At 63.5% G+C, this 26,936-nt stretch overlaps 11 protein-coding genes across 11 annotated transcripts; 8 read left to right on the forward strand and 3 right to left on the reverse strand.

Annotated features, from left to right (window-relative positions):
- Positions 1-311: 311 nt before the first annotated feature.
- Positions 312-4,125, forward strand: F751_4272 (hypothetical protein; the record flags this gene model as incomplete). The annotated part of the gene is made up of 9 exons (XM_011397182.1): positions 312-367; positions 458-526; positions 641-824; positions 1,050-1,657; positions 1,840-1,965; positions 2,230-2,313; positions 2,426-3,065; positions 3,222-3,361; positions 3,618-4,125. 9 exons carry the CDS (start codon positions 312-314, stop codon positions 4,123-4,125), a joined length of 2,415 nt encoding a protein of 804 aa, XP_011395484.1.
- Positions 416-574, reverse strand: F751_4273 (hypothetical protein; the record flags this gene model as incomplete). Its single annotated transcript, XM_011397183.1, has 1 exon — positions 416-574. One exon carries the CDS (start codon positions 572-574, stop codon positions 416-418), a length of 159 nt encoding a protein of 52 aa, XP_011395485.1.
- A 259-nt stretch (positions 4,126-4,384) lies between the features above and the next one.
- F751_4274 (hypothetical protein) lies at positions 4,385-4,615 on the forward strand (the record flags this gene model as incomplete). The annotated part of the gene is made up of 1 exon (XM_011397184.1): positions 4,385-4,615. The coding sequence occupies one exon, from the start codon at positions 4,385-4,387 to the stop codon at positions 4,613-4,615; it is 231 nt and encodes a 76-aa protein (XP_011395486.1).
- A 123-nt stretch (positions 4,616-4,738) lies between these two features.
- On the forward strand, positions 4,739-6,644 carry F751_4275 (Ribulose-1,5 bisphosphate carboxylase/oxygenase large subunit N-methyltransferase, chloroplastic; the record flags this gene model as incomplete). The annotated part of the gene is made up of 3 exons (XM_011397185.1): positions 4,739-5,100; positions 5,435-6,207; positions 6,373-6,644. 3 exons carry the CDS (start codon positions 4,739-4,741, stop codon positions 6,642-6,644), a joined length of 1,407 nt encoding a protein of 468 aa, XP_011395487.1.
- A 694-nt stretch (positions 6,645-7,338) lies between these two features.
- On the forward strand, positions 7,339-12,689 carry F751_4276 (Mannan endo-1,4-beta-mannosidase 4; the record flags this gene model as incomplete). The annotated part of the gene is made up of 13 exons (XM_011397186.1): positions 7,339-7,392; positions 7,487-7,648; positions 7,914-8,558; positions 8,844-8,929; positions 9,049-9,127; positions 9,339-9,610; positions 9,899-10,214; positions 10,491-10,634; positions 11,331-11,365; positions 11,915-12,011; positions 12,100-12,169; positions 12,299-12,377; positions 12,506-12,689. The coding sequence occupies 13 exons, from the start codon at positions 7,339-7,341 to the stop codon at positions 12,687-12,689; spliced, it is 2,223 nt and encodes a 740-aa protein (XP_011395488.1).
- Positions 12,690-17,123: 4,434 nt separating this feature from the next.
- F751_4277 (hypothetical protein) lies at positions 17,124-18,761 on the forward strand (the record flags this gene model as incomplete). The annotated part of the gene is made up of 5 exons (XM_011397187.1): positions 17,124-17,211; positions 17,338-17,803; positions 17,982-18,210; positions 18,306-18,556; positions 18,689-18,761. 5 exons carry the CDS (start codon positions 17,124-17,126, stop codon positions 18,759-18,761), a joined length of 1,107 nt encoding a protein of 368 aa, XP_011395489.1.
- A 3,285-nt stretch (positions 18,762-22,046) lies between these two features.
- On the forward strand, positions 22,047-23,156 carry F751_4278 (GATA-binding factor 1-A; the record flags this gene model as incomplete). The annotated part of the gene is made up of 2 exons (XM_011397188.1): positions 22,047-22,121; positions 22,512-23,156. The coding sequence occupies 2 exons, from the start codon at positions 22,047-22,049 to the stop codon at positions 23,154-23,156; spliced, it is 720 nt and encodes a 239-aa protein (XP_011395490.1).
- A 366-nt stretch (positions 23,157-23,522) lies between these two features.
- Positions 23,523-23,867, forward strand: F751_4279 (hypothetical protein; the record flags this gene model as incomplete). The annotated part of the gene is made up of 1 exon (XM_011397189.1): positions 23,523-23,867. One exon carries the CDS (start codon positions 23,523-23,525, stop codon positions 23,865-23,867), a length of 345 nt encoding a protein of 114 aa, XP_011395491.1.
- On the reverse strand, positions 23,701-24,719 carry F751_4280 (Putative tRNA (cytidine(32)/guanosine(34)-2'-O)-methyltransferase; the record flags this gene model as incomplete). The annotated part of the gene is made up of 3 exons (XM_011397190.1): positions 23,701-23,893; positions 24,052-24,160; positions 24,383-24,719. 3 exons carry the CDS (start codon positions 24,717-24,719, stop codon positions 23,701-23,703), a joined length of 639 nt encoding a protein of 212 aa, XP_011395492.1.
- Positions 24,720-24,983: 264 nt separating this feature from the next.
- Positions 24,984-25,327, reverse strand: F751_4281 (Putative tRNA (cytidine(32)/guanosine(34)-2'-O)-methyltransferase; the record flags this gene model as incomplete). Its single annotated transcript, XM_011397191.1, has 2 exons — positions 24,984-25,072; positions 25,207-25,327. The coding sequence occupies 2 exons, from the start codon at positions 25,325-25,327 to the stop codon at positions 24,984-24,986; spliced, it is 210 nt and encodes a 69-aa protein (XP_011395493.1).
- Positions 25,328-25,791: 464 nt separating this feature from the next.
- F751_4282 (hypothetical protein) lies at positions 25,792-26,739 on the forward strand (the record flags this gene model as incomplete). Its single annotated transcript, XM_011397192.1, has 3 exons — positions 25,792-25,868; positions 25,953-26,142; positions 26,656-26,739. The coding sequence occupies 3 exons, from the start codon at positions 25,792-25,794 to the stop codon at positions 26,737-26,739; spliced, it is 351 nt and encodes a 116-aa protein (XP_011395494.1).
- Between the last annotated feature and the right edge of the window lie 197 nt (positions 26,740-26,936).

Here is a 26,936-nt window from a genome sequence, read left to right on the forward strand (position 1 = left end):
ATGCTATCCGTACTCGGTTATAGAATGCTCGTGATCGCCGCTTGCCAGGTTTGCAGACTGCACCGACGAAGCTCGGCGAAAGTCTTGATTTGACTGGTCAATTTCCAGGTTTCTTCATTTGCGCGCCTGAACATTTTGCGCCCGGAACAAGGGGTTCCGATACACGATCGGGGAGGTCTCGCCCAATAATCCTCTGGGCCTGTGGGCCTGAATACCGCTGAAATAAGCGCTGCCTGCAAGCTATGTTAGGTTGAGCAAATCGAAGCCTTACCTCGCCTCCCTTCGGGCGCTGCAGCGGGGTTGCACTGGGAATGAGCGATGACGACGAGGGATTCCTGGACTTTAGTGTTGCCACACCCTTTGAGAGGTGAGTCGACAGTGGTGCTGAGACCAACACTTCCCTTGATTTTGTATCTCATGCAAATGATTGGCGCCCGAGCCCCTCGTCCATGCGCAGACTGGTGGCCAAGCTGACGACCAGCATCCAGGCCCTGCTCCTCAAAGGCAAGGGCATGGGAGGAGCACCGTCACCGTGCATGCCCTGGTTGCAGATATGTTGCACAGTAAACAGCATCACATGAGGCTCATGGCACCTCGCATCCCAAGCCCCGTTGCCCTCCCTCCACCCAGAGAGGAGCAGCTACCTCGTGATCGACCATGCCCTCCCCTTCCGGAGGGACAACTACATTCTGAGCCTGATACGGGGCGACCCTGCCTCAGCCCCTCTCCAGGACCGCGCCAGCAAGCTCCAGGACTGGTTCCAGGTGGACTCCCACCTGACCCTGGTGCCCGACAGCCACTCCGGGCGCATCCTGGACCAAGAGGTGAGGAGGGTGTGAGGCGGTGGGCTGTTTGGGCACCATAGAGAAGTCTTTTGGATGGTCCATGGGGCAAGCGTTCCTGAATGTGACCATCTTCCTGGGCAGTGTTGTGTTCCCAGCCCTCGGCGCCAAGGGAGGCTGTGGCGATGGTCTATTTGCCCCTCATGCCACGACGCCATCCCCACCTGCATACCCCACCCCTCCTCTCTGCGCTCCCACCCGGTGCAGGAGGCCAGCACGCTGCTGAGCGCGGGAGCCATCGCGGGGTCGAACGCCGCCTGCCCCCTGCCCCTCTTCGTCCCCGTGCAGGACGCGCTGCGGGACGGGGCGCTGGGCGTTGACCCCGGTGGCGCCGCCCACTACGAGTCCGACTCGCTGCACACCTCTGCCCTGCCCTCCGCCTTGTTTTACCCTGGCGAGCAGCTGCGCCTGTTTGCGGCGCGCCTGGACGCACGTGACGCCCCCGCCGCGCAGTCCTGCCGCGACGCCGCGGAAGCGGGGCGGGACGACGAAGACGGTGACGGCGACGGCGTCGGCGCCCCCCATGGCTGCGACCTGTTGCCGCGCGTCTCGCTCCAGGCACGGGCCAGCTTCCCGCTGGCTTCCCCGCCGTCCCACGACCCCGCCCCGGCCGCCGGGCCCCAGCTGGGCGCCGTGCTGGCGGCCTTCTTCCGCCCGCCCCGCCTGCCGGTGCGCCTGGACCTGGACCTGGTCTGGCGCTACGCCGACGCCGGCCGCGCCGTGGCGGCGGCCACGGGCAGGTTCGATCCGGCCTCGACCGCGGAGTGGCACCTGGCGGCCCTGGACCCGGGCACGGAGCGCGACGACGGGCACAGGTGGGGCTTGGGCTTGTTGTTGTCGTTGAGAGGGTTTGGTGGAATGCGCTTTCAGTGAAGATATTTGTGTGTGTGTGTGGAGGTACACATGCGTGCCTGTAATGCACACGGTGCTCGACGTACAATTCGTCCACAAAGGCATTCACACAACCAGCCACGCCCCACTCGTCCATTTGACCCAGGGGTTTCGTGCTGCAGGCCGTGGACCGGCGGCGGCGCTACCTTCGCCTGGCCGGCGTGGGCGCCGAGGCCAGCGGGATGCACGATGCCAGCCCAAGGTCGAGTGCCGGCTCCGAGGGCACGCCCCTGTCCGGCGCCCTGGCCGCGCTGGCCTCGGAAGCCGGCGCCGCGGCCCAGGCGCCCAGCATGGGCCACCTGGCCAGCGCGGACTGGTGGGCGGCGCGCGGCGCGCGCCCGCCGCCCTGCCCCACCCCCGACGCCGACTTCTACGCGCTGCTGGGCGAGGTGCTGGCGCGCGACGGCGGGCCCCGCGTCGACGGCGGCGGCGGGGCCGCGGCGGCGGCGCCGCGGTACGTGGGCAAGGCCGCCCCCCCGGACTCGCTGCTGGGCAGGTTCTCCCTGGCGGCGCTGCACCTGCGCGGCGCGCGCCGCGTCGCCACGGCCTGGAACGCGCTGCTGCGCACGCTGCGTTTCGAGTACCTTGAGCACGGCGCGGCGGGGCCGGCGGGGGGGGTGCCTCGCGCAGGGGGGCCCGGTGGACCTCGGCGCCGCGCTGCCGCACCAGCACCTGCAGCTCTTCCAGCTCAGCGTGGCGAGGCTGCGCGACGCGGAGGACGGCCCCGCGTGCCTGGCCAGGCGCGCCTCGGACGGCTCGGAGACCTCGGCCTCCTCCCTCTTCCTGTCTGCCGGGGAGGAGGGCGTCGCGGATGGCGATTCGGGCGTGGTGGGCCTGCTGGACGCTGGCATGGCGGGCACGGAGGTGGCGGGAGGCGGCGGGGCGAGCGGTGGGGATGAGGGGGCCGGCTCCCTTGATCGCGGCTCGGAGGACGATGGTCTCGAGGATGGCAGCCCAGCGAAGAGCGGGTCGGCGAAGCGCGACGATGCTCCTGTCTTGCAGACACGAGCGCATGGCTCGGGTTCCGCCGCCGGCCGGGCCCTCGAGCGTCCCGGCAGTGATGAGGCGAGCCATACCCTCGCTGCCGTGCCTCGGGGCGTGGCTTCCATTCTCCCCGGCGCGTACCTGCTGCACCACCCAGACGTCCCACTGGCCGTGCCCGAGACCCAGGCGGCGCCGCCCTGCACCGAGGAGGCGCTGCTCGGAGCGGGTCCCAGCAGCGGCCAAGGAGAGGATGGCGGGGGAGTGCGCGCCTCGCACGCCGCGCTCCTGGCGTCGGACATGGCGGCCTTCAAGGCCGCCAACCCGGCGGGCGCCTGCCTGGCCGACTTTGTGCACTGGCACAGCCCCAAGGACTGGCGCCCGGGGGGCTCGCTGAGTGCCAGGATGGCCGCCCCGGGCAACGCGTGGGCGGCGGCCTGGGAGGGCGCGCGCGCCTGCCCCGCCGCGCGGCAGCGCCCGCTGCACCAGCCCCGCCGCGAGGCGGAGCGCGCTCTGCACGCGCTGGAGACGGTCCTGCCCGAGCACTTCTGGCGCGCGCTGCTGGCGGTGGCGCGCAGCACCGCGCTGGCGGTGCTGCAAGCCAGTGAAGTCGCCGGCATGGCGCCCGTGGCCGGGCAGCTGGAGAGGTATGCGGTGAAAGGGGTAGGGGGCGGACACTGGACGGCACGTCGAACCCCAGAGGGGTGGCCGAGCGCAGGGCCCAGCGCGCGGCTGTGGGAGGACCCCGGGGACGATGCGCTTCGATTCTCGAGATGAGCGTGACGTGTGCGGGCCTCTGGGTCTCTGGCCTGATGATCCTGGGGCCCCATGCCTGACCGCCTCGACGCCTGCCCACCCCCCCACCTCACCGCCACTCGAATCCAACCCCCACCTCCTCGCCAGGCTGCGCCGCCAAATGGAGGCCGCCGACCCCGACGACTTCCCCGCCGAGGACTTCCGGCGCGTGGAGACGCTCATCGCCACGGCCTCCTCCATGCTGTGCACGCTGGGCTCCCTGCCCCAGGGCCTGGGCGCCGAAGCCGGCCCCGCCGGCCGGCGCGGCGCGGGCCGTGTCGCCTGGGACCTGACCGCCCGGGCGCTGGAGCGCGCGCTGGGCGACGGGGCTGGGCGCGCATCCGACCCCGGCGCCGCCCGCCACGCTGCGGCGGCGCCGGTGCAGCCCGGGGAGCGGGAGTTCCTGGCCGCGTGCATGAGCGGCGGCGCGGCCGACGACGCGGCCGCCTGGCCGTCGGCCCACCGCACCGAGTGGCTGCTGTGCATAGGGGGTGGGGGCGGCGCGCAGCACCGCCTGCACGTGGAAAGCCTGGCGGCGGAGCTGCGGGTGTCCTCCGTCCTGCTGGCCAGGGGGTCCAGGCGGGGCTCAGAGCAGCAGCGCGGTGTGGAGCACTGAATGTGGCACGCCGAGAACACCATGGAGGCGCTGTGCGTGAGTGTGTGCTGGGCCATGCGGAGCTGGCGACCCATGTGCGTGCAAGGCACACAAGGAGTCCGAGACCAGGACCCTGGCGTCAGATCCATCACTGGGCGCGAAGTCCCGCGCACGACACAGTCCCCTTCTCCGGAAAAGAAGCATGCAGACCTCATCAGGCATTGTACATACGTGGCCTGCTTATGATGCGCTCTGAATAGTAAATCAATTATTGGAAAGAATGCGCGCCGGCGTGCGCTGGGCATCGCTCCCGCTGTGGGCGACGTCCGTGGCAGCGGCGTACCGCATTCTGCCCCCGGAGCCTGCCCACTGCTCGGCATCTCCACAGAACCACAGCGTCGATCCCGGTTTTTCCAAACTCGATGAGCATGTTGGGGCATTCAAGGCCTGGCTGCAGCAGGCTGGCGGGGAGGTGTCGGGAGTAGAGTTCAGGCCAGCGCACCAGGTGTGACCATGTTGGGGCGTTGTGCTATTTCGGCACTCGGCCTTGAGACAGGCAGCATCAGTTCGACGCGGGAATCACCATTTGGAACCCCAATTTCATCCCACAAACAATGCTCAGGAGGCCAGCGGCATGGCAGTGTATGCGAATGCGTCTCTCGGGGCTCGGCAGGGCTGGGGCCAGTGGGCAGCGCAGAAGCTGCGCCTCCCATTCGCCCCCCAGCCTGTCAGCCTGGCCGCCTTCCCGCTGTCCCTGGCCCTGACCGGCCAGTCCGTGGCCGCCAGGTCCCCCTGTCTGGGGGCAGGAATGGATTCGGGGGCCGTCGACGAGCGCGACGCCGTTATCCTATACCTGGCGGCGCAGCGCCGGCTCGGTCCGGCCTCGCAGTTGCATCCCTGGCTGCGCCTGCTGCCCAAAACCTTCACGACCACGCTCTTCTGGAAGGACGAGGAGGTGGAGTGGCTGGCGGGGACGACGCTGCATCGGGCCACGCTGTGAGTGGAGTGGGTTTATCAAGGTATCGGTGCCTTGGGCCATAGGGTCGATGAGTTGGGGAGGGGAGTTGGGCTGAAAGTGCCTCAAATTGCTCATAGTTCCCATTGCTGAGGATCAAAGAAATATGATTTAAGAGAACTCCAATGTGGGACCCGGCTCTGCAAGCTCCCTGAGATGAACCCAGTGGAGCGTCGTCAAGACCCTGCACAACCTCTCTTTTCGTCACCCTCACCAGAGGCCAGGTCGCCTCCCTGGTTCCCCATCTCGTGCCTGGCATACCAGTGCGCCATTCCATCATCCTAGGCACTACCACCATCTCCCCTCACCGTGCAGCCTGCGGCGCATGCAGCTACGAGAATCCTGGAAGGCGCTGACCGGGCTGGCCTCGCGGCTCGCGGCGGAGGCCGGCGCACCCTCCCCACCCACCGAATCAGACTTCCTCTGGGCCCACGCCGTGTTCTGGTCCCGGGCCATCGCCTTCCCCTGCCCGCCCGAGGCGCTGCCTGGTGGAAGGTCAACAACCGCCGGCCCCAGCCCGCAGGAGGGCGTCGTGCCGGGCCTGGACTTCTGCAACCACGCCATGCGCCCAGTCGCCCGCTGGACCGTGTACGGCGCGGAGCTCGACGGCGCGGGCGGCGGCCGTCGCCACGTGCACCTGGTCCCCGGCGTCGCGCCGCCCGCTCCGGGGGCCGAGCTTTGCATCAGCTACGGCGACGACAAGTCCAATGAGGAGCTCCTCTTCCTCTACGGCTTCGCGCTGCCAGAGGCCAGCGGGCTCGCCCGCCTGATGCTGCCCCTCCCGCTGCCGGCCGCGGCAGAGGACTGGACGCCGCGCCTGCACGCGCGCGTGGCGCTGCTGGCGGCGCGCGGCCTGCCGCCGCAGGTCTTCCTGCCGCGGGCCGCGCTGGCTGGCGGAGGGCCAGGGCCCCTGGGCGCGGTGCCTGACGCCGCGCTGCGCACGCTGGAGGTGTTTGTCCTGGACGACGCCGAGCTGGCGCGCGGCCTGGAGGCGGCGGAGCGTGGCGATGGAGCGGCGGGGGCGGAGGGTGCCCCCGGCGCGGAGGGGCCGGAGGCCTGTGCGGCCACGCGCGCGCGCCTCGAGCGAGGTAGGGTCAGGGAAACGAGGGTGAGGGACTCGCCTTTCCAGCTAGGCAGGTCTGGCTGTGCTTGTCGCGTGCGACACGCTGTGTTCTGGCACGTGCACCTCCTCATGGGTGAGGATTGCCATTCTAATTGCCCTCAGCCTCCATTGCCCCTCCCCGCATGCCCAGATCCTGGGCTGCGACTGGCGCTGACTGGCGCGCTGGTGGGACTCCTGCAGCTCATGGTGCAGGGACTGGAGACGGGCGATGGCTGCCAGACGCTGGAAGCGGATGCTGCGCTGTCCAGCACTCCGACGCTGATGGCCGGGCTCAGCGCCAACCAGCGGGCCGCGCTGATGTACCGCATGGAGCAAAAGTCGCTGGCGAGGGACTGGCTGGCACACGCCAAGAGCCTCCGGGCGATGGCCATGGAGGAGCTGCGCGCTCAAGGGGCGGGGTGACGGGCACGCCCGGCAATGTCCCGGCCCTGCCTGCTCCCGCTGGGTGTCGCGACCCCAGATCAATCAATGCAATGTATTCCTTCTACCAGATCAAAATTATCGTCAGTGCTGGGCTAGGCATCTGCCGAATGTTCAGGCCATATGATCCATCGCATCCCGACCCCGTGATACGGAAAAGGGGGGAAGAGTGGCGGAGATCACAGAACCTTCGCTCCGTCTCGGATGCGACTTCAGGAGGTACCACAATCAGCGGACGTAAGGATAGTATAACCTAGCCAAGATATTAATGTCGATGAATGGGGTCGAAGCCAGACAGACGGGGCCCGCTCGCTCGTCGTCCCATGGACAGTCCGACACCCACTTAATGACGACCGGGGGGATGCTCGCAAACAGCGACGCACAGCCTCGAGCACCTCGCGCATGACATTGATCCTGGACGTGGAATTCGAGCTCCAGTTCTTGGAAAAGATGTACGCCATGCTGTCCATGCTTCCTTGACACATTGTCGTTCTTGGTCCTGACGCCGGGCGGGTCTCGACGTTGCCGCGTGTCCTTCCCGTACCCACGCTCGGCGGTGGGAAACTGTGCGCGAAGCAGCGGCAGGCATTCATGACAGTGATGTACGGTTGCATTAGCGAGTGAAGGAGCAGAGATCTGAAGCATGCATGCCTCGCTAACACTGGCATGCCTATGCATGCTGGCCCTCGCAGGGCTGGGCGTCGCACGGCCGGCACGGACGCTCCTGCAGGTGTGGGAGCCACATCCTGATTGGGGGCGACTGTGCCGATCCCACATGACGATCTGCCCTTTGAACTACACCTCGAGCCCTTGCACCCATGCAGGAGGACATGGACGAGTTTGTTCGCGTGCGAGGGACACAGTTCGTGGTTGGGTGCAAGACGTGGTACGCGTCGGGCTGGAACCAGTGGGAGGCCATGGAGGCAGGAGCGGGGGCCCTGGAGCTGTTTGGCGCCTCCCTCCCCAATAAAACCACTGGACCCCAGGTGCATGATTACTTTGGATTCAGGAACGAGGGCTGCACTCAGCCTGCTGCAGCTCAGATACCTTGGAGTATCGGAGGGTGTGTGCATGTGCCGGCCTGGCGCCAACCCATGGTGTGTTCGCTCCCTGGCACCCTTCTGCCAGGGCGTTCGGCCTGGGGAAGATCCCCATGGCATGTTCAGATGTGGGTTCCTTCTGTACATCGTTCTTTCCCCCTCGCACTCCGCTCTCAAACACCCTCTTCCCCTCCATCCCTGCTTTCCTCAGCTTGTGCGGGACGTGCTGGACCGCGCCCAGGCCAAGGGTGTGAACGTGGTGCGGGCCTGGGCCCAGGCCGTGACCCCCAACTACGCGCTGGAGACCGCCCCCGGGCAGTACAACGAGGCCGTGTTCCAGGGCCTGGACTACCTGCTGGACGAGGCGAGGCAGCGCGGCATCCGCCTCCTCCTGGTCCTGCTGGACAATTGGCAGCCGGGGGGCGCCGACACGCTGGCCAACTGGGCGGGGTCGAACGTGCACGAGGACTTCTTCAGCAACGCGGACGCCAAGCGGCTGTACCAGGCGCGGGCGGAGGCAATCGTCACGCGCGTCAATGCCATTAACGGGCGCAGCTACTCGGAGGACCCCACCATCTTCGCCTGGGACCTTATCAACGAGCCGCGGTGCTACCGCTGCGGTGCCACCACCGCCGCCTGGGCCTCGGAGATGGCGGCGTACGTGAAGTCGCTGGACGGCAACCACCTGGTGACGATCGGAGAGGAGGGGTTCTACCCGGCCGGCCAGGCGGCCTCCGCCGCCAACCCCCAGGGCCTGCAGTCCTGGGCGTTTGAGGAGGGCCAGGACTTTTATGCCGACCACAACGACCCCAACATCGACTTCACGGCCATCCACCTCTGGCCCGACAACTGGCTGGTGGGTGCTTGTGTGGCGAGGGCGCCCTGCATCAGGGCGGGAGGGGGTGGGTGGGCATAGCGGCACGAGCCTTGGCTGGCTGGGAAGCAGTACCACTGCTGGGCTTCAGGAGATCCTTTACGAGGAGCCCACGGGGGGGGAGTAGCCGCCAGCACTCCTGGTTGCAAGGGCAAAAAGGTGGGAGGCTACATGGCATCCATGATCTCCAGGAACACATATTGCGCACGTGGTGCACCAAACCAGAGGCCGCTCATGCTCATGCCCCTCCCTCTCCCTCCCATGCAGGACAAGACCACGGACTTTGTGGAGCGCTGGATCGCCCAGCACATTCAGCAGGCCGCCTCCCTGGGCAAGCCCATGCTGCTGGAGGAGTGAGTGGCAGTCGTGGGGAACCATTGCGCCATGGGCGGTGGTGGGGACGGGGCGGGGCTGGTGGAGGGAGGGTTGTGTAGTGCCACCCACGGCCCCACCACTCCACCCGCACTTGCAGGTTTGGCGTGTACCGGTCAAGTGGGGCCGACACGATGCGGGACCAGTACTACAAGCTCATCTATGACCTCATCCAAAAGGTGCTGCGAAGGGTTTGCTGGGGGTGATTGGCATGGAACCCTAGGAAAGGGGCACCAGCATACGCTTGTATTCCACACCGACAATCCTGTGCTCAAACAACTTTGCCAATGGGATCGAGCAAAGTTGATTGCCCCCCTTACCCCACCCCCCATTCCCTTGTTTGGCCCGCCTCTGCCTGCTCTCCAGCCCTGCGTTACCAACCTTCCACAGGACGCCGAGTCAGGCGGACCCTCAGGCGGCGCGCTCTTCTTCCAGTACTATGCTCCCGGCCAGCAGGCTCCCTCGGAGGAGGGTGGCGGTATCACCGGCGTCTTTGGCGTCGTGGAGGCCGACAACACCTTCCCCATCATCGACGCCTTCACCGCCAGCATGGCGCAGCTGACTGGCAAGAGCGTGAGCCAGTGCTCCGCCACGTCCGGAGTATCTGTCACCGCCGTGCGTGACTGCTCCTACACGCAAGTCAACGGGCGACCGGGCACAGGGTGAGCGGGGGATTCACTGTTGGCTGGTCTGGCAGGGGACGGCTGGGAGCGGGCATCCTAATCAGGGAGAGGTAACGGTGGTGCCATGAGGCAGCTGGCAGGGGTGGCCGGATTAATGTCCGACACCCAAGGGTAGGAAGGCCCCCGCCATCTGATGATTGTGCCATCAACCGCCTCCTTACCTGTCCAGGCGTCATGTGCGCGCCGGGACCTGCTGCAGTGCCTCGGATTGGTTTCCTTTGACGACAGTTTGTCCACATAACCACCCCCACCCCCCACTGTTGCCAGGTATGAGGGCCCCGCCTGCGACGTGGACATCAACGAGTGCGTGCGTGGCACGTCAGGCTGCGCGATCACTGGGGCCGCCTGCACCAACTCGGCGGGCGGGTACACCTGCGCATGCACGCTGGGCTACGCCGGGGACGGCTTCTCCTGCAACCCCACGCCCACCCTGGACCAGCTGCAGCTAAACTACACCACCCAGGGCGCCGCGCAGCTGGCCTGCGACGAGGGGCAGGACGTGAAGTACCCCACCGGGGTCCCGGGCTTTGCTTACGACCCGACGGGGGGCCTGTCCAGGGCGGATGGGGCCTCCGATGCCATGGTGGGGCCAAGGGGGATTTCTTTTTTGTGGGGAAGTGCGTCTTTGAGGGGTGCGGGCCACGTGCTGCATGCTGGGGAAGTGTGTGTTGGGGGGAGGTTTGATACGATCGGCGTCATGGGGCTCTCCTTGTGCCATGCTAGCAGCCACAAGGCTGGCCCTGTCCTGATAACCACGGGAGCCTTCAGCAGCCCTTGCCAGGAATTGCTTCCAGCAAGGCTGCGCACGCTCAAGCAATCAAATCTCTGACTCCACACTCACATTCCTGCCTCTTCTCAGGTGAGCTCCGGGTCTTCCATCTCGGTGCAGCCGGTGGACTGCATGGCGGCCTGCAATGAGGCGCCCGGCTGCACGGCCTTTTCCTACAATCCGTCTCTCCAAAAGTGCTTCCTGAAGACGGGGTCGTCGTACAACACCTGCCAGGTGAGGTGGCACACACTCGCAGGTCAAAAGCGTGCCCTATCTCTGGATGCATGGCTCAGCAGGCGATTTGATCTTGCAAATCCATGACTTCCATTATCAAGTAAGGTGGGGTGACATTCCAAAGTCTTGTCGCTCGTCACCACAGTTCACACCCTGCAACACGTCCATATCTCCACAGGCACAAGAGACGGTGTGCACATCTTCACGGGGGACGCAGTATTCATGCGGATTCTGGCAGTCGTACTACAGAGAGGACAGCGGGAGCGCCTCGACAGCAGTGCAGTCGGCCTCCCTTCCCTCAACGTCCCCGTCCGATTCTAGTACAGGAAATTCAGAACCAGCAGGTGCAAGCATCACATTGCTTCAGCGAGAAATCAACTCAGCAGATGGAGAACCCAGTGCATCCCCCTCAATCAGCCTGCTTCAGTCCTTTGGGTAGAATCCTGCCTCTTCTAGTGGCTGGCAATGGTATTCCCATATTCTTCCGTATTCCAAGTGTCGAACTCTAGTGTTCTGAACGGATGCTTTTCCATGTATATAACAAATCTGTAAACCCTCCCCATAGAAAAACTAACAATCTTCCCGCCCAAAACACATGCATTCAAATCAGTGTGCAAGCCCACACTGTCATGGCGGAGTCTTCGCCTTCGATCAGCCACTGAGATCGTCATTACATTACATTACATGTCGCTGTAGATCGACCTGGGCCGGAGCCCGCCCAGCCTCTGGACGTGAGATCGAGGTGAGCAAGGTGCCCGCACGTCCATTTCCTGTGCGCGGAGATGGAGGACTCACAGCGGCATGCATAGGATTTGGGAAAAGGCATAGGAGTACAAGATCAATAAAACCAGCGCTTACGTTCCTCAGCGCAGTGACCTGGTCGAATTGGTGCCTTTTCGGGATGAGCAGCTCCGACAGCGACCTGCATGGCTTGCAGGCCAGTGCCCTGGCCGTGCTGAATGACAACCCAGAGGGCGTTTTATTGGTTCTCAATGGAATGAACGAGGTAAAGTCTGGTCTAATACGGGATGAGCGAGGCTGGCGTCGACATTGCTCCCACCGCATCGTACTCATGGACAAGCTGACCATGCTGAACCCCATGCAGGCTCTCAGGAAGCAGGATCCTGTCCTTCAGAAGCTGGAAGTAGTATCCCAGCTCGCGGCCCTGTGTGACGGAAGAATCAGGTGACAACCTTGCTTTTGATTCTGCCATCAGAGACCTGTGGATGTATGGGGCATGCTCTTTGCTTACTGCTCAGTCTGATTCTCCTCCCTAGCAGACCTGACGAGCCATCTCTGGCCAAGGCAGCATCAGAAACCGCTGAGGCGGTGTGCAAGCTCCTAGGAGAAGCGGCCCTTGCGGTGTTGACAGATAAGGTAGGAGGCTCCATGCTGGTATGGAAGAAAATGGTGGTGAAGTGAGTGTCACAGTACTCCACATCAGGTCTTGCCCTCCACCTGACAGGCTGGCGAGAGCATCTGCGAGATGCTCCTCCTCATGTCTCAGCTTGGGCTGGTGGAGATGAAGGGGAAGGGTAAGTGACTTGATACAGAACATGAGAGGTTGGGAGCAGGGTATAGTTCTGGTCCAGAGATGGATTTGATGAGAGTGCTTATTGGTTGCTGTCCTCTTGAAACCCAGACTCCCATTGTTTACCTCTCAGGCGAAAAGATGGAGAGGCTGGCCCAGAGCCTGGCCCCGCACTTCATCCCAGTGTGCACAGATCTCTTCGCAAAGTCCACGTAAGTACCTGGAGGGCAAATACTCAGAGGCAGATAAATCTGTCCAACTCAATTCCTATCCTGCTCTGTGCCTATGACCTCATCCTCAGACATGTCTTTGAATGCACTCTCCCTTGATGGAAAAGCAGGACAAGCAGTGGCAGTCGCCTGCACCGCAGCATTGCTTCTACCCTGCTGGACTACGTGTTTGGTAATCGTGCGGCCATCTCTGTATTTGGAAAAGAGAAGAGCAGGCTTTCAGCCCTCTATGAGACTGCCTTGGGTGACATCAGCGACGCCTCAACGCAGGTGGATGGGACTAAGAAGGGTTGACTGCAGAAGTCCAGGCTTGTAGCAGAGTAGTGTGCCTCTTTGGTTGGGGTCGTCTCTGCTGTCTGTGGGACACCATTGGGATATCTCCTGACTCCAGATGTAAGTTAGCAGACTATAGATCATTTTCAATTGCGCTCTCTCACTCCAGCTGGACGTCCTGGAGATCATGTACCGCTGCCTCAGGGCAAATGCCAAGTGTGCTGAGGTGAGTTATGCTCATGTGTTCAGGTTTGTAAGTCTCTGGGGTGCGATTATATGACACCTCTGAGGTAATGCTCGCTGAAAACTTTCCAGCATTGTGATTCTGCTTCTGTACCTGCGTCACGACTTATCCACAGACTCTGAGTCTATATCCCCTGGACCTGCTGTGCAGGCCCTGCCGCCTGCTGTCAGATCTGCCTTCAGGGAAGTAGCGGCAAAGCCTGCACGGGAAGTCAACCTGCCAGAAGAGCTCCGATCCCTGCTGGTGTCCTGCGCAAAGTCCCTTGAACCACCAAGGAGGAGGTGGGGCCCTGGGTGTCAGGATATGGATTCAGGAAAGAACACCTTGCTTCAGTGCATGCTGAGGAGTATTCAAATACCATGCCCAGCCTGCGGCCATGCAAGACTGTCTCTGGTGGCAACGCAATGGGTCTGGCTCCTACCACCGTGCACCCCTGCAGGCTGTTCTCCTCCCAGTCGACCTCAGTGAGCTGTGGCGCCCTGACATTCAAGGATGTCTGGGTAGATTTCGGGCTGAGGCACTTCAGGTAGGAGGCCTTAGATGCTGGTGGCCATCTGCAACCGGCAGGCCATGTTCAAATGATTGCCGAGGTTTGCATGCATGCCCTCCAGGTGCCATACTTGAAGTCCAGAACAGGAAGTTTCGTGCACCGCCAATAACAGCACCCACCTTCAAGTCCCATCCTGCCAAGGCCGACGAGGAAACCCCTGACCTTTACTCGCAGCATGTCGATTCCAGCCAAGCCGGAGGAGGATGGCTTGACCGCGATGGTTGACATTCTGGACATCCCCTATGGTGAGAGAGGCGAATCTGTTGGTGTTGAGCCTGTCGTTTGCAGGGCAGCGACGTCATTCTATCAGGTCAAGTCAGCCAGTTCCTTGCCAGCTTGGTGATGCCCATGCACGGAATGTTTCCCCTCTTTCCCATCCCATCGGCCCTGCTCCACAACCCCTTCGCCCCCGCGTCGCACCATGCAGAGGATGTTGCCTCGTTGAGCTGGGTGCTTGCAGATCGCCAGCCCCCTGTGCAGGCAGCTGCAGCTGACTTGAGGGTGGACCTCAAGAGGTTGCCCCAGGACTTGGAAAGTCTTCTGAAGTTTGGGAACGAGGATTCCAGGTGATATGGCTTGCCAGTACCCAGACGTAGCATGAATTCCTGTTGGGGTATGGGCTGGATCACGACCTTGTTTGACAAATAATGTACAAGGAAATGAGGCTAGAATCCCCGGCCCTGTACTGGGGAAGGTTGTCGTGGCACAATAGTGTGTGTGGACATTACTGTTGAGCAGTCCCTCATCAACTTCATGATGCCGACCGGTCATGCAGGCACCGCCTCCCAACCTTGTGCCTGGGGCTTGCCAAGGACTTCCACCAACGTATCCGGGAGGATGCTCCGGCTGTGGCTGACGCCCTGGCTACATCCGGGCTCCTTCCCACGGAGGCAAGCAGTGGGCGATGCTACTGTGCCCTGCAGGCGCTGACGCAAGGCACACCACCATGGCCCCACCCCCATGAACCCTCCCCTCCTCCGCGATGCAGGCATGCGCCCCCATTCGGACGCCCCTGCCGGATGTGTCACAGGGACCGCGCAAGGTCTCATGGTGGGTGCCACGCAGGGTGTGGGCCAGCCGTCACGTGCCCTGTGCCGCACTGATGCCTGGACAGTCAGGACCTGGGCTCTGCACTCATGTCTGACCAAGCCACCCTGCCTCCCCCGGCCTCCCATTCCAGGGGGACTTCTGTGTACAGGGCGCTGCCCCTCCGCCCCTCCCCCCACGCCGGCAGTGTGGCGGGCATGCCCTCAGGCCTGGGCGAGGCTCCGGCGCCGTGCCCGGCCAGCCCCGGGCGGGCGCGGCAGACGACCCAGCATGGAACCCACGCCGGGAGTGGGGGAGCATCCCGCACCCAGAGCACTGCCTGCTGCCCCCCCAGCCAGGATGAGGGAGTGGATGCCCTGGGGGAGGAGGGAGAGGGGGTGCAGGAGCCAGGTGCGCGGGACACTGGATCGAGCAGGACTCAATGTCGGGGCCAGTACCGTAGGAGCTGGGCGAGGGAATCATCGCAGACCCTTTTGCAGGGCCCCTGGGAGCAAGGCATGGACGAGCAGGCAGATCCTACTGGAAGATGCTTTCACAGGTCGCGGGAGCAATCACCTGGCCATCCCTCACCTCACCCCCACAGCAGCCCCGGGGAACCCCCCTCACCTCGGCCTGAAGCCCATCCTGGAGGAGGACAGAGGTGAGGGGTGCAGGAGTCATTGCCTATTGGATGCAGCCGGGATGCTGGTCTTGATTAGCTGCCAGCAAGGTCTCGTGGGTGTGGCCTGTCATGGGTGAAGCTTGAGTGGTGATCGAGGTGCCAACAGCATCTCCCTGCCCTCTGCAGATGCCAGCCTCAAGGCCGCCAGCATCTTCACCACTGCGGAGGCCCCAAAGGTGACTTGGTGGGGCACGTTTCCCACTTATGGTTAGACCTGCCCATGCAGTGCATGTCCAATGGTTTCAAGCATGCATGGTCTTGACTGCACACGGAAACAGCTGTGGCCGGCGACGAAGGGGCTGCACCCCCCACTCCAACACACTTGCACAGAAGGAGGCGCGTGAGCCCACCTCGAAGTTGGCGCCCAGGTCCCGGGGGAAGTCACAGGTGAGCATTCCTTGTTGTAGTGGCATTGACTAGCATGCGACCCCAATGAGCTACGCCTCTGACAGCGCCATGGCGATTGATGCAGGGTGAGATTGTCGATCCAAGCCCAGAGCCAGAGTCCAGGCTGCCCCAGGGTGAGCCGGGCCGCCATGGCATGCACATGGCACAGACGTTTGGACTGAGCATGCTGGTGGTGATCAGGAGAACTGCTCCCCCCAGCTATGATCCCAACTGCACACAGGGACACCCTGTGTTTCCTTCACTTTTCCTGCAGGATGCGTGCTTCGTGCCAAGCCCACAACCTGTCTCAGCAAGGGAAGGCCAGATGCACCTAGGCCCTGCACCTACGACTTTCTACCTTCTGCCCTTGCCGGAGCAGATGTGCCAGTACGCCCGGTGAGTGCATTCAAAGGGAACCAATGTCTTCCTTCCTTCTGCTGCCTCTCGCACTCCAGCAACACTGAATCTGAGATGTGTGCGTGATCCGGTCCTCCCCACTTTTCACCAACGAGAATATGTTCCTGCAAAGCAGGGATCCCCTCCACCTGCTGGCGGAGCGGTCGATGCTGGCATCCAGATGGTCAGAGACCCGCCGGCTGCACGCCGCACGGCGCTGACACCCCTGGCAGCCATGAAGCGATCGACCCCTCCCAAGGAGGGCCAGCAGAAGCACGGGGAGAAGAGGAACCACAGATCGCACCCCACCGCGATCGACGATCGGGAGCGTCCAGCGAAGAAACCATGCCAGGAAGGGGTGCGGGCCCCGGCCAAGAGGGTGAAGAGCAGGGCGCCGTCCAAAACCGCAGACAAACCCCTGAAGCAAGTGCTTGGCGGTGGAAAGAGGGGAAGGAGCATTGCCGCCGCTGCTGACACCCCTCGAGAGCTGGTGCGATGCAGTGGCACCTGGCGTTGGGTCATGGTATGGGATGCGTGGTTGTTTTAATGTGCCCTCTGGACAAGCACCTCGCTGCAGAGGGGATGTGGGTGCCAAATTGGAGGTGCCACCCATCAACGAAGTCCCTTCCCCATGCTCCAGGCTGCTGCGGTCACCCGGCGCCAGCCCGCTCGAGCCAGCAAAATCACTGCGGTCCAGCGCAAAGCCAGGGTGAGCATGGCCTGCATTCACCTGGGGGAGACATACTTGCGGTGTTGTGCGTGCGTCTGTCAAGGCTATTTACCCATGGTTGACTTTCTTATCAAATCACCAGTGTCTAAAATCACGAAACGCTCATGCCTTGCATCCCTTGTTGACTCTCCTGTTCTGCCCTGATGTGCGTGCTCCCTGCCCCAGACGGCGGACTCTGACCAGGAATCAGCGAGCGAGGGACGCGGGACCCCTGAGGATGCTTTAGCAAAAAAGCCACGGCCTGCGGCGCCCGTCTCCTCTGCACCCCCCATACCAGCCACGTCGGCCTTGGCGCGCCAGGTCAAGCCAGCTGGCAAGCAGGCGCAGCCGCAAAATGCAGGTAAGGTGTGCAGAGAAGAAGGCCAAGTGGCAGCTGACACTTGTGGCCCAGAAGAAAGCTGGGCCTGCTGGCACCCCTGAGCAGCGCCCTGCCCCGTCCAATGCCTTGCTCCATTTGTGCAGGCACCACAAACCCTATCACGCCCACGCTCATCACCCCAGCGCTCAGGACCGCCGATGAGCCCCCAGGTGAGGGTGGGTGCGGGTGGTGCGGGGGCCACCCCACAGGCTGGGCCTGGCGCGCATGCGATCGGTGCACACCCCACCGCCCACCATTCCCTGACCGACCCTGAAACCACAACCCCACACGCCCAGGGCCAGGCACGGTGCCCCTTCCTGGGTCAATTGCCGCCGTGCGAGGGCGGGTGCCTGTCCCCCGAGTCGATGCCCCGATCGCAACGGCCGTCCCGCCCGCCCGGCCCTCGCCTCCCAGGGGCACGCCCGCAGCGCCGCACGCGCCCACGGCCAGGATCGGCGCAGGCACCGGATCGCGGCGCCATGGCCCCACGCCGCCCCTGCCGTCCGCACTGGGCGTCCAGCCGCTGCCGGCGCCCATCGTCCTGAGCCCGGTGCGGAAGCTGCGCTTCACGCCCTCCAAGCGCGACCTGCGCTGGGAGCTGAGCTCGGACGGGGAGGACGGGGGCGAGGAGTCTGAGGCCGAGCAGGAGGGCGAGGGGGAGCTGGGCCTGGCGGCCCTCATGCGTCAGGCCCTGTGTGTGAAGAAGGCAAGGCGCAGGGCGTCCATCGCCAGCAGCCAGTCCTCCGAGGGCCAGGGGGACAGGTGGGCGCCACTGGAGGATTTCGAGTGTGGCCGAGTGTTTGTGGTGGAGGGGGGCCCCTTGGGCTTCCACTGGTGTGGTGAGGATGTGAGGGATGGCTGGGGCCGGAGGTGCGGCACGCGGAGATGTGTGAGCCCTCATGCACCGGCGAGCACCCCTGCACCCCCCTCCTGACCACAGCGAGACCGAGGAGGCAGGGATGGCCCAGCTCCAGGCGGCGCTCATGGGCATCCTGCGCCGCCGCAAGGCTGGCGCGGCGAAGAAGCGGGCGGCGCTGCTCGAGGCCCTGGAACAGGACACCGCCGAGAGGCTGTCGTCGCTCCAGGCGCAGGCCGCCGAGGAGCGGCGGGGCCTGGAGGCGCAGGCGCAGCGTGCGCTGCACGAGCTGACCGGCAGGATGGAGGCCAAGGTGAGGGTCTGCCGTGCCCCGCCGGCGCAAGCCCTACCTCGGGACTCGCCCCGTGGGGCCCCGCTGCACAGGCCCATCCCTCGCCCATCCCACAGTACCAAGAGCTGGTCGCCGCGCATGAGCAGTACGTGGCAGCCGGCCGGCGGATGTGGGAAGAGTACCAGCACCTGCACGACCAGGCCAGCACGGTGAACGAGGAGGCCAGCGCTGCGCTGGCACGGCAGGAGGAAAGCACGGCGCGCCGCCTGACCGAGCTGAAGGCCTGGACCCAGCAGCAGCAGGCGGCCGCGCGCAGGCAAAGGAGGGGTGTGGGTCAAGGAAGGGCGTGTCCGGCGAGCGTGCATGGGTTGGGTGCCCGTCATTCATGGGAGCCTGAGTCGGGGGGGAGGGGCTGCTCCACCCGCATGCAGCCCCGAAGCGGGAGCAGCTCCGGCGCGGGCGCATGACCCTGCCTTCCCGTCCCGCCCCTGAGCTGCAGGAAGATAGCAAAGGCCAGGAAGCAGGCTGCCAAGCTGCCGCAGCTGGCAAGCATGCTCCTGCCCTTCATGTGAACTGGAGGCTGCTCCAACGGCATGCTTCGTGCCGAGCACACACTGAGCAACATCGAGCCGTGATGATCCAGCAGCACTGCATCAAACCTCGAGGGCTCCTGTCATCCAGCCACCCGTCATCATCTGGCCCGTTCCATGCCAGAACCCAAAACCCTAGAACCCCCACCACCATGCATGTGGCATGGGAAAAGCGACCCTTCTGCCGCTGCAATAGCCATGATCCAGTGAACCGTGCTTTGGAAATCAACCCTAAGACATGTAGCGAAAAGGCGACATTGCCCGTATCATGCTCACTCGGCCAGTGTAGCCTCGGCTTCCCCGCACACTTCCTCCCAAGGGAGCTGGTTGCTCGCTGCCTGCTCAAGGAGCTTTGTCCCCGGTCCCAGGTCTGCATCAACCCTGAGCAGGGCCTCCAGTGTCAGGGGGCCCCCACCGCCCCGAGCCGCGCACTCAAAGCAGGGCCAAGGGGGCGGCGGCGCACTCCAGCCCCCGGACTCGCTCCTCATGTGCGAGCGGTCAGACTCAAAGCGAGAGGTGAGTGCCTGACCTGACACCATGCGGAACACCCTGCGGACAACCAGGTGCCGGAGGTGGGCTTCAGGGTTGGAGCGCCAGCAACACCAATGGAGGCCCATAGAGGATTGATGCCAGGTCTCGGCTTCCATGGTGCGAGCTGCAGTGCAATGCATAGACGCCTTGAGGGATATGCATTGGGTCTCACCTGGGTGCAAACCTTGCCACCTCTGCCTCGCTGGGGAAGAGGGCTGCCGAGCGGTATGCATGCCATGAGCAGGGCAGAAGTAGGGTGCTGCAGCACAGGGAGGACAATAAATTGCGTTACGATTCTTTCAGGGAGTGTCATGATTGCACATATGAATTGGTATCCCGCCTCTGTATGCCAGCATGGGGCTGTCTACCAGTGCCGTGCCCCCCTTCAGCAGCTATCAATACTTGCCCTCCCAACCAGGACGTCCACACAGCAGCCCACCTGTCCATGTCCCACACGAGGCAGTCTCCCTCCTGCTGGCGATGCAGGGCCACCACGTGGTAGTCCCACAACACGAGCCCGTTTGCATGCTGGCTTGCTGCTTGACGCCACACAGGAGTCAGGCGGGTGTGGCTGGTGATGAAGAGGGCGGCCAGGTCCCGCCAGGGGACGTTGTGGCTGTCGTGGAGCTGATTCAAGAGCATACATACATTCTCTTCACAGTAACAAGGAGTGTGAAGTGGGTGGACCTCCATGGGTTATTGTGCCCTGGTGCCATGAGATGGCAGGACGGCCCTTCCTTGTGTATATGGGTGATTTGATGCCGTATACAGCGCCACGGGAGCAATGACCCTCTTATGACCCTGCAAGCTGATGCATGGTCATTTTCATTGTTGGCGGGTCCTTTTACAATTGACGTTGATACCTCGGTCGTGATGTCCAGGTCGCTCAAGTTCATCGTTGACAGAAGTAATCGCGGTACCCTTCCCGGTACCCATACTTCGCAAACACCAGCGAGCCCATCCCTTCCCCCATGCGAAGGGCAGGTAAACGCAACAGAGGAAAAACATAACATAAAACTGTAGTGCATTGCATTGACAGTGTGGTCTGGTCTGGAAACCGGCTGAGCAAGCGAGACCTCTCGTCGACTGGCTGGTCGGGGGCCTTATTGCTCTGGAATAGACGCGACACCCACCTGGCGCAGCTCCGAGCCGTGCAAGCATGGGAGAGAAGGGAAAGGGGAATCCGCCGCGGGTGAACCCCAAGAAATTTACCGTCAAGTCGGGCCAGTGCTTCGAAGAGCTGGGCGCCTACCTGGCGTGCATAGCGGTGAGCAGTGGGGTTTGGGAGTGCAGGACAGGATTCGAAACGACGAATGCTGGTACATGGGTCCTTGGGCACATCTATCAGGGGCTTTCAGGAATGGAGTGCCCGTACGTCACTGATTCTCAGAGTTATTTGGAGAGTTACATGATGAACAGACTCGCATCGACGGATTTGCATGTGGAACCCACATCACCATCCCACCTTGCACCTGCTGGACATGTGTGCAGTCATCTGGCGGAGAAACGGACGAGAGGTGTGCCCCTGCACGACGAGCCATGATGCTTTGTGCGGCGACCTCGGTGAGTGACCTCGTGGGCATGCACGCAGGAGTAGATGCCATGCACATCGAGCTCGCCATCTTCAGTGCAGTTCCAGTGGAAGTTGGAGGGCAGATCCAACCAAAGTGCACTGATGCCCTCATTCTCCCACAGGCAAACAAGAATAAGGGTTTGAGTAGTGTGAACTATCATCTGCAGGTGAGGATGGGGGTTCTGCCCAAACATCTCAGGCACTCATCACCCATTAGAATCCGGAAATGCTCTCATCGAGGTACCAATTGAATATGACAAAAGTTCCTCGTCCCCTTGATGCAGAGGATATCGCGGCTGATGCGGTAGCAATACGATGGATCAGCTGTCCACGGGAAGATCTCTCGCAAATGAACTCCGGAAGCCATCAAGCCTCAATCATTGATTCGAAGCCTCCGGTATTTTGTAAACAGTGTCGTTTGAGTGTTTGGCAGGGACTGCTCATGCAGAATGTTCGGATAGATAGTCCGGGCAACTTCGGTCCCTCGCGGAGCCGGGCGATCTCAGATTCGCTGTTGCCTCTGGCAGCGCAACCTGCCCTCCAATTCGAGCCGTGCAAAGGCGACCTGCCTTCCAGCCACCTCCCGGCGCATCGCCTCTGCCCCTCGAAGACTCAAATATGTCCTGAGGCTGAGCAAGATGTTGAATTTGAGTTTCTGAAGCTGCTTCCGCACTGCTACAAAGCAGTTGGCCACTGCCTCCACGCTTTCTTCTGGTGCGCCAGCCGCGCCGAGGTGTTGCGACCATCTCATCTCCCTGGATCTCGTGTCCGCGCAACGTTTGCGCAGACTTGCTTCGCACGCGGAGGCGGCCACCAAGCCCTTGTCGGTCGATACACCCAAACTTTTCTACTTTCGCGCCTCGCAGCGGCGTCTCATGTGGCGCGCACCTCCTCGCCAGGCCGACAGCCCTCTGGGCTACGCGGGCTCGAGGGGCGCCAAGCAGGCCGACATCGACCATCTAAAGCCACTTCTTCAGGCTTTGCAGCAATGGAATGGATTGTCCGCGGGCCCCGGCCTCGATGCACACTTTCCGGGGTCACCTTCCCACCCTGCCGGAGCTGTGTTCCCAGGGTCGTCTGCACGACGGGTCGGACCCCCGGAGCTTCTCGACCTGCAGGAGCTCCCGGCCCTGATCAAGGCGCATCTGGATGTGGAGCGTTCCATGGACGCGGGCCTCCGTCCCGTCACCGCGGATGTCGTGGGCAAATGCGCGCAGGCGGTATCCCTCTGGGCCCAGGTGCGTGCGCTAGGGTTGTGCCAGCTCCGGCTGCGAGGCGAGCCGCCCGGAAATCCTGCCCACCCCGGCTCCCATGTGCCTGCCTGGGTTCATACCGTGCCATTCGTGCCCCGCCATGCCCGGCATGCCCTCCACCCCGCCCACTCGATTGTCTCACCCCCAATCGCTTGGCCCCCCCCCCCCACCACACAGCTCCAGATGCTGGCGCGGCAGGGCCTCATGCATGCCCTGGCCAACAGCGAGGCGGCCATGCCCGGCCTGGCCCAGGCCCTCATCTCCAGCCTGGACATCACCATGCCTGGGGCCAAGGAGCGCGCCCCCCCCCGCGCCCCCCAGTTGGCCCCGGCCCCGCCCGCCCCGGCGCCGCCGGAGGCGACTGACCCGGCCCAGCTGCTGGAGCTGCTCCTCCGCCGCGGCCACGGCATCCTTCCCGCCAGCCCGGTGCGCCCGCACCCGGGCCCCATCGCCCACCCGTCCCACGCCAAGCCTCACGCCGGCCCGGCCATCGTGTCGCTGGGCCAGGACGCCGGCCGCAAGCGCGCGCGGCGCAGCGAGGGCTCCCGCACCTGCTCCAACTGCGGCGTGACCGTCACGCCCTTCTGGCGCAAGAGTCGGGCCAGCGGGCTGCCCCTGTGCAACGCCTGCGGCCTCTACTCGGCCAAGAACGGCGATGCGCACCGGCCGCCCAAGCTGTGGCGCGAGGGACAGCCGGTGCCGCCCGGGGTCGGCGACGACGCGCGCGGCTCGCCCGCCGCCGTCGTGGGCGCGCAGGACGGGCGCGGCGCCTTCCACTCCACCGCGCGCGCGCCGGCGCCGTCCGACCCCGATGCGGCGAGCCCGCCGGGGTCGTCCTGCGCCAGCCCCCGCGGCCCCGATCCCCGACCCACGGCGGCGGAGGAGGGCTGCTCGGAGGCCGGCAAGTCCGCCTCCAGCAGCCTGTGCACCCAGGAGACGGAGGTGGCGCCGCGGGCCAGTGCGCTGGACGGCCTGGTGGCGGCGCTGATGGGGCCCATCCCTGTGGCGGCCCCGTGCTGAGTCTGTGCGTCGCGGAGCAGCCCGAGGCAGGCGGGCTTGCACTCTGCCCTGCCGCTCCGAGGCAGTCGCATGCTAGGTATCGTAATCGCAGGAGGGGCCTAGCAGTGCGAGGCCTTCATCCCCAGCAAACCCCATTCCTCATCAAGCACCTGCACCCCATTGCCCGCCGCTATTTTTGGGCTCCCCCTCTTGACCAGCCCGCAAGGTCTGGACCTGGGCGCTTTGTTGCAGCTTGGTACAGCCCCTACTACTCACCCATCACCCCTGGAGTGGAGCACGCGCCTTCCTATCCCTCCTTTTTGAGATCATGCCCCCCGCCCCTTTTCCTGATGAAGAATCCTGATTTGCACGGCTGTCTGCATCAATATGTACGCTTCCATACTCCTCCTTCAAAAGTTTTGTTACTGCTCCACACAGCCTGCCAGGGTACAGCGTGGGGTCCAGGGGGTTGCGGCGCTGCTGGAGAGGTGCAGAGAGGTGCAGGTGGGAAGCACGGACCTTGGAGCAGGGTGCAGGGGAGCAGTGGTCAAGCACAGCGCGGTGGTCATCGGGCCCGAGACCCCCCTGTCCTGGACAGGGCGATGGCGGCCTTGTAGGCCGGGGCGGTGGGCGGCTGGACCGGCTGCAGTGGGGTGTACCCCGCTGCACCCTGGCTGGGGAGGTCGTAGGACCGGTCGGCGTCCCAGCCAGACAGGTCCCCGCACGCCATGAAGGGCACCAGCTGCCGTACCGCCAAGCTGCGCATGGCGGGTGTGATATGGGAGGATGTGATATGGTGAGGGGTTCCAGGGAGTGGGCCCGAGCATGGTTGGAGCTGCGGTCGTCCAGAACACACTTTGTTGAGTGGAGTCATCAATGGCGCACCTCCCTGAGACCGCCGTTCCCCCGGCCTCACCTGTCCCCGGCCGCCTCGTACTCGGCCGCTCCCGCCTCCAGCAGCGCCTGGAGGCAGGTGGGGTCAAACCCCGGGGGCGGCGCGAAGTCGCGGCACACCACAAACGCCTCTGTTGTGTGCGAACGAATTAATTGGGGGTGGATGCAGGGGTGTTAAGAATGGTCTGCGCACACAGGCAGGGCTGGGCCGCTGGGGTTTGCAGTCCACCATGTCATGCTCCCCTTCAGGGCGTGGGCGCACCCACCCGGCCGTGTCGCCCCGCATGTGCCGCCCTGACCCCTCGCCCCTCCCACCCCGTCCCCCCCCAACACCACCAGCCCGCGCCACCCACCGATGCTGGAGTTTCGGGAGCTGCGCGGCTTGGCCACCTCCACGCCCCGGAACAGGCACCGCAGCTGCGCGGTGAGCAGGGCTGCGTCCCGCCCGCGGAAGATCTTGGCCACGAAGCCGCCGCCGGGCTGCAGCACCGCGGCGGCGATGGCCAGCGCGGCCAGCAGCAGCTGCTCCTGCACGTACTCGTCCAGGTCGTGCAGGCCCGTGACGTCGGGCGCGCCGTCGCAGACCACCAGCTGTGCTGGTCGGCCCTCGAAGGCGGCCACCACGCCGGCCGCCGTGGCCGCCGAGGTGATGTCGCCCTGGAGCTGCGTGACCCCGGCAATGGGGGCCATGGGCTGCAGGTCGATGGCCACGATCACGGGGGGGGGTGTGGAGCCGGCCCTGGTGGGTGCATGGGGTGTGGGGGTGAGGGTAAGGGTGGAGGGGTCGAGGTGTAGAGAGGGGGGTGGCTTGGAACGCTGCCGGGTTGAGGACTCAGTTTTGAGGGGAGCGGCCATAAAGATTGCTCCGTCTGCACAGGAAGGCATCCCTAGGGGGCCAGGGCCCTCAGTTTGAGCATGGTCTGCAGGTCGTTCTCATCAAATAAGACCAAGGACTCACTTGACGGCGGGGAGGTAGAGCCTCCGGCTCAGCACCTGACTCCAGCTCCCTGGGGCCGCACAGAGATCAACCACGCGGTCCACGCCTGTGGATCGCAGCAATGGTGACACATTGTAGGTTCAGCCACCAGGGATGGGAGGCGCCCCCAGATCTTCCCTGGGAATGCAGCGCAGGCCCTTCCCAGTAGTGCCGGCCACTACTTGAGAACGCCTGCCGCACCATCCAGAAAGTGGTAGACGTCGTCCAGCTGCAGGAGCTTGTAGGCGCTACGTGCTCGCCACCCCTCCTCCTTGGCCTTGCGGTAGTAGATGTCGCGCTTGTCCTTGGACGCCTTGCCCATGGTCAGGGCGCGCAGAGCAAGGGGGAGACCTGATAGATGCTCCAAGCCGAGGTGCACCTATATTCCAACCATTAAGTACGACTCTTTTAGTTTCAAATAATCCACTTCATCAAAATTCCAGCGTGCAACCATTGCATGCTGGACATTTTGCACTCCGGGCTCGGTAGGGTACATTTGGGCGCGAGGTCGACATCAGCAACATGAGTTGGGGCATGGGGCACCGAGCGATGGTGAAGCTCACATGCGCAAGAATTTGGGAATTTATCGGTAGCTATATTCTTTCTAGTCCTTACCCCATAGGCTTGCATTCGTTTGTACCTCCCTGAGCCCTTACTTACCTGGGGCGTCCGGCTGGTGGACCGTGTATTTGCGAGCTCTGTAGAACGTGCGACTGACACATTCCCGCGACCCATCGGAGGTCAAGGGGAGATCGTCTACTTGTGGTCGAAGGCACAATGGCTCCAATGGAGGAGCTCTCCTTCGAGGACTTTCCTGGCACGACACTCAGGGTTTGGCTGTTCACCAATGTCACAAACAGCAAGTGAGATGCTGACAGGAGGCGACGTGAAGGCACGCACTGTCAAAATCCAATCCAACACCTGCATGCCACCCATGCACGGCTCAGGGACGTCCAGGCGGCCATGGTGGAAGGCACACTCGAGTACGAAGCCGCCATCATGAATGCAGCCGTCGTGCCTTCCCTGTTTGCGGTGCACCTCGCCGCGCATCACGCCTTGCTTTCTAAGCAGCGGGGGAGTCTTCGGACCAGGTCCTTGCACTCTGAGCTGGTGTGCAACCTGTCAGGCTCCAAGCACGTGAGTCCTGCACTGGGGGAGGGGAGGGTTGGGTTCTCAGTGCGTGTATGCATATGTAATTCGCTTTCAGGGCTGATGGGGGAGCGTGCAAACCGCAGCGCTCACGGCTGTGTTGGGGCTGCAGCGTCAGACAGCAGCTCATATCGGCATTATGCATGCCCCATCCCCAGATTGCAGAGTCTCTCCAGCGGTTTGGTGTGACGGAGGCCTCCCAGCATCTCCTGGTTGCCATTTTCGATGCTAGGATCGGCATTGAGGACCAACTCATGTCGCTGGTACAAGGAGAATGCCAGCACAGCAAGGAGGCTCTTGGTAGCATAACAGACATGGGCCTGCTCAAAAAGGTGCGGCGGTATTTGCCAATCAGTGACTGGGCTCGGTTGAGAAATGTGTGGGATTGCTGTTTGTCAGACTTACGCCACATTTCCTGCTTGCTGCCACCTCTCCTGGCTGTGTCACATCAAGGTCTGGACTGGCATTCCCAGACACAAACCTCCTCCTACCCTCCTGTAGTATTTCAAGTGTTCAGATACCGAGTTGGCAATGAGTAGCCTGGAAGACATCATCACCTGCCAGATGGCTGCCAGGGATCTCTGATGGTCAGCAAACTGAGCAGTGGCCTAGCCAGCCCACTTGCTCTCATTTCACATTCACCCATTTCCTTTGACTGCTTGTGCCTCACGGAACTGCAACAAAGTCTTGAAGCAGGCTCACATTACATCTCAAGGGTGATTGGATGAGGCAACTTGGACGTTACTTGTCGTCCAAGTCTGCGAGGTGTGTTTGGTGGAAGC

This window comes from Auxenochlorella protothecoides, assembly GCF_000733215.1.
Source record: "Auxenochlorella protothecoides strain 0710 unplaced genomic scaffold scaffold5, whole genome shotgun sequence".
Classification (NCBI taxonomy): domain Eukaryota; kingdom Viridiplantae; phylum Chlorophyta; class Trebouxiophyceae; order Chlorellales; family Chlorellaceae; genus Auxenochlorella; species Auxenochlorella protothecoides.